At 33.5% G+C, this 5,589-nt stretch overlaps 1 protein-coding gene across 3 annotated transcripts; it reads left to right on the forward strand.

The window, feature by feature from the left end:
- Positions 1–447: 447 nt before the first annotated feature.
- On the forward strand, positions 448–5,313 carry LOC8289514 (proline-rich protein 12). 3 transcript variants are annotated; one of them, XR_001535525.3, is made up of 5 exons: positions 454–1,500; positions 1,838–1,987; positions 3,033–3,218; positions 4,572–4,641; positions 4,944–5,022. XR_001535525.3 is itself a non-coding variant. In XM_025158172.2 (4 exons), exons 1-3 carry the CDS (start codon positions 610–612, stop codon positions 2,914–2,916), a joined length of 1,140 nt encoding a protein of 379 aa, XP_025013940.2. In that variant the 5' UTR covers positions 448–609; the 3' UTR covers positions 2,917–2,925; positions 3,033–3,128. The 3 variants fall into 3 exon arrangements, 2 of the variants coding, with proteins under 2 accessions (XP_025013940.2, XP_002523666.2); XM_025158172.2 differs by lacking the exons at positions 4,572–4,641; positions 4,944–5,022 and adding an exon at positions 2,818–2,925 and having other exon boundaries at positions 448–1,500; positions 3,033–3,128; XM_002523620.4 differs by lacking the exon at positions 4,572–4,641 and having other exon boundaries at positions 457–1,500; positions 4,944–5,313.
- The last annotated feature ends 276 nt before the right edge of the window (positions 5,314–5,589 follow it).

The raw sequence follows: 5,589 nt of genomic DNA on the forward strand, positions 1-5,589 counted from the left end.
TTTTATCTTAATTTAATTTAAAAATAAGTTTAGAAGAGTCTGATATTAAATAATAAATTTAATGATTAAATTGAGTTCTTTTTTATTAATTTAATCTTTTTACTGTTTTAAATTTTAAGTGAAAAAGATAATGGTTAATTTTATTAAAAGATAAGAAAGTCTTAATAATTAATAATTTATATATTATACTAAAAATTAAAAAATAAATAATATAAAATTAAATTTAGTTAACGATTGTTTAACGAAAAGTCCGATAGAAGAGATCTTATAAAATTACAACATAAAAGATTAAGAAATAATATTTTTAAAAATCAAATATTAATTAGTATAATATAAAAAATATAAAAAATAAATAGTAATTACTCAAAACAACATGTATAAAAAAAATAAGAATCCATTTGTATATTCAACATTGCCTGGAAGGTTTAACTGAAAAAAACATTACCTTGAAGGTTATTGTAATTTACACTAAGAAATAGGTCGCCATTGGAAAGAAAACCAAAACTGCAAAACCTATTACAAGTCTGCAAAATTTATCTTCCATACCAGAAGCAACGCAATCCATTTCATTTAAAATTTGTATTCGAAAAGAATCGTAAACAAGTTCAAATGAGAGGAAATCCAATGATAGCAAGACGTATTCCAAATCCAATTTCAAATCTCTCTTCCAAACAACCCTTTTTTCTGTCCTCTTCTTCCTTCTCGACTTCCTCTAGTGGAGGGGGAGGAGGCGGCCGAGGCCGTGGCTCCAATCCCAATCTGTTCGATTTCACCGGAAAAGCACCAGCGAAGCCTGAATCCTCTGATGTAGCAAAGCCTCACTACCCTCCACCACCACCACCACCACCACCACGGAATGGAGTTGGCCACGGCCGTGGTGGTGGTAATCCAATTCTCCCTGCATTTTCCTCATTCGTTTCTTCAATAGGACGTGGGCGAGCCATTACTGATCCTGAACCAGGACCCAGCCGACAACCCACTGAATCACAGAGCGACTCGGTTCTTCCATCCACTATTCATTCCTCACTATCAGGTTTTGGCCGTGGAGAACCCGATAAGCCGGTTGTGCCTACTCCCCAAGTAAAGGAGGAGAACCGGCATATTCGAGACCGGTCCCGGGCAAAGCCTAAGACAGAAGAAGCTGAGGTGCGGGCTAAGCCGAAAATTAGCCGAGAGGAGGCGGTTAAAAGGGCAGTGTCTATACTGTCGCAGGGCGACACGGGGGAAGGAATGGGGCGTGGGAGAGGGGGAGGAAGAGGGAGAGGTAGAGGGAGAGGGAGAGGAAGGTTGGAGCAAAGAGGAAGGATGATGGATGATGTAGATGAAGGTTTTGGAAGTGGGCTGTTTTTAGGGGATAATGCTGATGGGGAGAAGCTGGCTGGAAAGATTGGCGTTGAGAATATGAATAAGTTGGTTGAAGGTTATGAAGAGATGAGTGGTAGAGTGTTGCCTTCTCCTATGGAGGATGCTTATTTGGATGCCTTGCATACCAATTATATGGTGAGATAGTTTCTTGTTTTTCTGTGTTTTATAGTTTATTTTCTTGTTTCTCTATGTTTTGCTTTTAGATGACAATGTTCATAACTTCCTTGAGTTGTATCCTCAAAATTTGGTCACTTCCTTGGGACATGAGAGGTTTGTTTTAGAGTCTTTCATTTGGGTGGGCTACAATATATACCCTAGTTGATTTGAATATATGCTAACATTAAACTTATTGCAAGGTTTATCATGTTATTGTAATCTGTTTTCTTATTTGATAATCTGGCAAGCTTTTTCATATCTTGATAATGGTTTATGAATTGAAACCATCTGATGTTTCCTAATCTTCGTTTTGCAGATTGAGTTTGAACCCGAGTACTTAATGGGAGAATTTGATCAAAATCCAGATATTGATGAGAAGCCTCCTATGCCTCTGAGGGATGTGCTCGAGAAGGTGAAGCCATTTATAATGGCATATGAAGGAATTCAAAGTCAAGAAGAGTGGGAGGTACGTGCAGTAATCCTTTCTTTTTTGTTCTGTTCTGTTTGAATTAAGCTATAGTTTTCATCTATTAGACTATTAAACATATTGTACAAAACTTGAAAGTGATGTGCAAACATTTTTTTGTATATTATTTATTTCTCTTTAATAAGTTAACTGTACTAGATATATTTACTCCTATTGTTATAGCTAAAGTTACTGCCATTTCCAGTTGCCTTTGCACTAAAATCTCTACTCGACTTTTCAGCTTTAAACACTTCTTCGTCTCAGTAAACTATCTTAAGATTTGAACTTTGACTCTTAGATTGTTTTTATTGCTAAACCAACCCAGAATCTTACTAGACACGACTTGAAAAAGCAAGTGAAAGGAAATAGAAGAAGAGGGGGAAAACAACATGGATGGTAAAGCTAGATCTGTAAAATGCAAATTTAAGATCTCTTCTATAAACTTTAAGTTATATGTTTGAGGTTCTGTAAGGTTAGTTTATTGTTTCAGAAATAGTGTATTGCTGGTTATGCCTAAAGAACCATAGAGAAGTCTCTTCAGTTTTTTGACTATTTTGATAAAGGAAGATAATTCTTTAAGTTCTGGTTTCTTTCTTAAACAAATTTGTATCATGTAAGAAATAAGCTTATTATCAGTAAACCTTGCGTATTATGTCTTAACTATGTTATTATAGGAGAAAAACACAATTAATTGCTGAAATGATGCAGGATAAAAATTCTTAAAACCATATGCATGTACAATAGGTACTTACATAATACTTCAATATCCAAAGTTACTGCGGTCAAAGATTTAGGTTGCTCTTAATCATGTTTTGGGCCATTATTCTCAGACAGCCTGGATAACTGGAAGTTTGATCAAAATAGAGATGGAACTAAACTTTATGGGGAAATTGTCAATTTCTGAAACTGAGTATCCAAGCACAACATAAAAGAATTTGGTACATAGCACTGCGATATGTTTGAATTATCATTATTTTTTTTTTTGATTCAGTGTGAGTTGCCATTACTTATTTTAATTATCTCTTTGATCTTTTTAATTTACCAGGCGGCTGTTGAAGAAACAATGAAAAATGTTCCACTATTCAAAGAAATTGTTGATTACTACAGTGGGCCCGATAGGATTACTGCAAAAAAACAAGAAGAAGAACTAGAAAGAGTTGCAAATACTATTCCTGCGAGTGCACCTGCTTCTGTAAAGAGGTTTGCAGATCGTGCTGTTCTTTCTCTTCAGGTTAACCCTCCAATATTAGATCTTTCTTTTCATTTTTAATATTTGTGCTGAGCTTGCCATGAACACTGATGAGCATTCTCTACTAAACCCTCAACTTATGGTCAAGGCATGTTATCTTGGGAGTTGGAATTTCGGGTATTTTGCATTTGCAGTCTTTGAATATAATGTGTATGCCATTGATGTCCTTAAACTTAATTTATCCCCTAGTTTGTTCCTTAATATCCTTGAATGTTAATTTTGTACCTTAAGAAACTTTTTTTGCCTAATTTCGTTCGAGATTTATTGGAAACTTTTGCGCGAGAAAAGGAAAACCAGTGAACTTTAGCATGAAAGAAGTAATAGGTAATCATTATGATATAATATTGCCTCTATCGTATCAGATTTTCAGTCAAGATTTAACTAAAATTTAGTAATAAGGACATATAATGTACAAAAATTGAAGCTCAAGGATTTCTTAGGACCAAATTAATGTTTGAGAATATTAATGGGAAACGCTCCTAAGTTCAAGGACTATGTCCCTGGGATTTTTAATTAACTAAACAATACATGTTTACTGATGTTTCATTGCTACTTTTTTAGGCAGTATATTTTGTGTTATGGAATCTTAACTTTGCATTCACCATACAATAGCACTTTGGAGCGAGTACGATGTCATTATGATACAGATATAGAAGCCTTTGGGAATTTAGTTGAGATTAGTGGGTCCAGAAAATAGTTCGAATAAATTCTTTAATGAGTTTGGGGCTAATTCTAATTGTGATTCTGTTTCACATGGACATGATGTGCTTTAAAGTTATTCTTTAGAATGTATTAGTTGCTTAGTCAGCAACCTTTTTCTTAATAGAAGTAGACCTGGGTTGTCTTTGGTAAGAATTTTAAATGTAATTAGGAATGGAATTGAATATCCTACAGCGTACTAGCTCAAATTATCAATGTATTAGTATCATCTATACTGTTCTGAAAACAAATTTAAGGAATCTGATTACAACTCTCAATTAGTTTTAATAATGCCTTAGCAAATGAAACATTTCCCATTCTAGCAGAGTTAACACGAGACACCTTCCCTTATGCAGTCACTGCTAAAATCGTATAATAAGTCATTTACTTTCAATTGCATTTTATTAGATGGCAACCAAACAGTTTATTAATACGGTAATTGATTGCAATTACATCATAGCTTATTTTTATCCTGAAGGGATCTAATACTGATATATTTGTGTTAGCTTTATGCATGATTGTTATTGCTTATATTCCGCAGAGATAGTATTAGGTTTGTGACCTTAAATCTTAGACATCATTTTGGGCAATATTTTTGAGCCTTTTGTGCTGTGTCTTGTGAGATGCTTCCTATAGGAATGAACACAGAAAGACGGGGCCTATGCCTAAATGGAGATCTATAGACTACATCACGTAATTGATCGAGGTAGGTGGGAAAGGAAAAATTGGATGTTTAATGGTAATAATACATATTTTATTGAATGTATGTGCTCTATGATGCACTTCATATCTGAAAATTGCGTGCCTCGGTGCTCCATGTCATTCTGTGCATATGTTTAGATGGTTGTTGGGGTGGATGTGGATTTTTATCTTAACTGGTTTGGACAAATCCAAGATTTGTCAAAATGGTTAAGCATTTTTCTGAGGGTGTAATACTGAGGTATGACATTGTGATTCTACTATTTTACATGAAAAATTAACCTGATTCTTAGCAAAATTTTTATGCAGAGCAATCCGGGCTGGGGATTTGATAAGAAATGCCAATTTATGGATAAGCTTGTGAGGGAGGTTAATCAATGCTACAACTAAAAGCTCACTAATTTTATCTCGATGATAATTTTTGCAGCATTTTGAGGTTTAAGGACTGGAACTGAAGGATAGAAGAAAATTTGTAGTATTTTCTTAAACAATTTCATATTAGTTCTATTGTTGAGAATTTGGTGCTGTAGGCCTGTGTAATAATGAAGCAAAAGTTTCACTTATAAACTTGTGTTAGACATTAGTAGTATTTTGTTCTTTAAATTGCAGTGCCTTTTCTTGATATTGAACTAAACTCAATTCTATTTATTATTTACTTATAAAATAGATATTTCTTTTAGTATCAGTTTTGTTTTTCCACATCCGAGTTGTAGTAATACATGTAGTTGCAATTCTCGTAATTTTTTTAATTTTCTTACGATCAAAACAAAATCAATGTTTGTTTCTTTCTATTCTCTTTCAACCTCAAAACATGCGTGTAACTTGTACTAGTAATTTCTCTTTAATTTTATTGTTATTGAAAGAATATTTTTTTATAAATAATTTGGTGAATTTGAAAATGTTAAAATAAATTTATTTTTCGAGTAGATTAAAAATCAAATTTTCTTAGAAAGTT

The sequence above is a fragment of the Ricinus communis genome, chromosome 10 (assembly GCF_019578655.1).
Source record: "Ricinus communis isolate WT05 ecotype wild-type chromosome 10, ASM1957865v1, whole genome shotgun sequence".
NCBI classification, from domain to species: domain Eukaryota; kingdom Viridiplantae; phylum Streptophyta; class Magnoliopsida; order Malpighiales; family Euphorbiaceae; genus Ricinus; species Ricinus communis.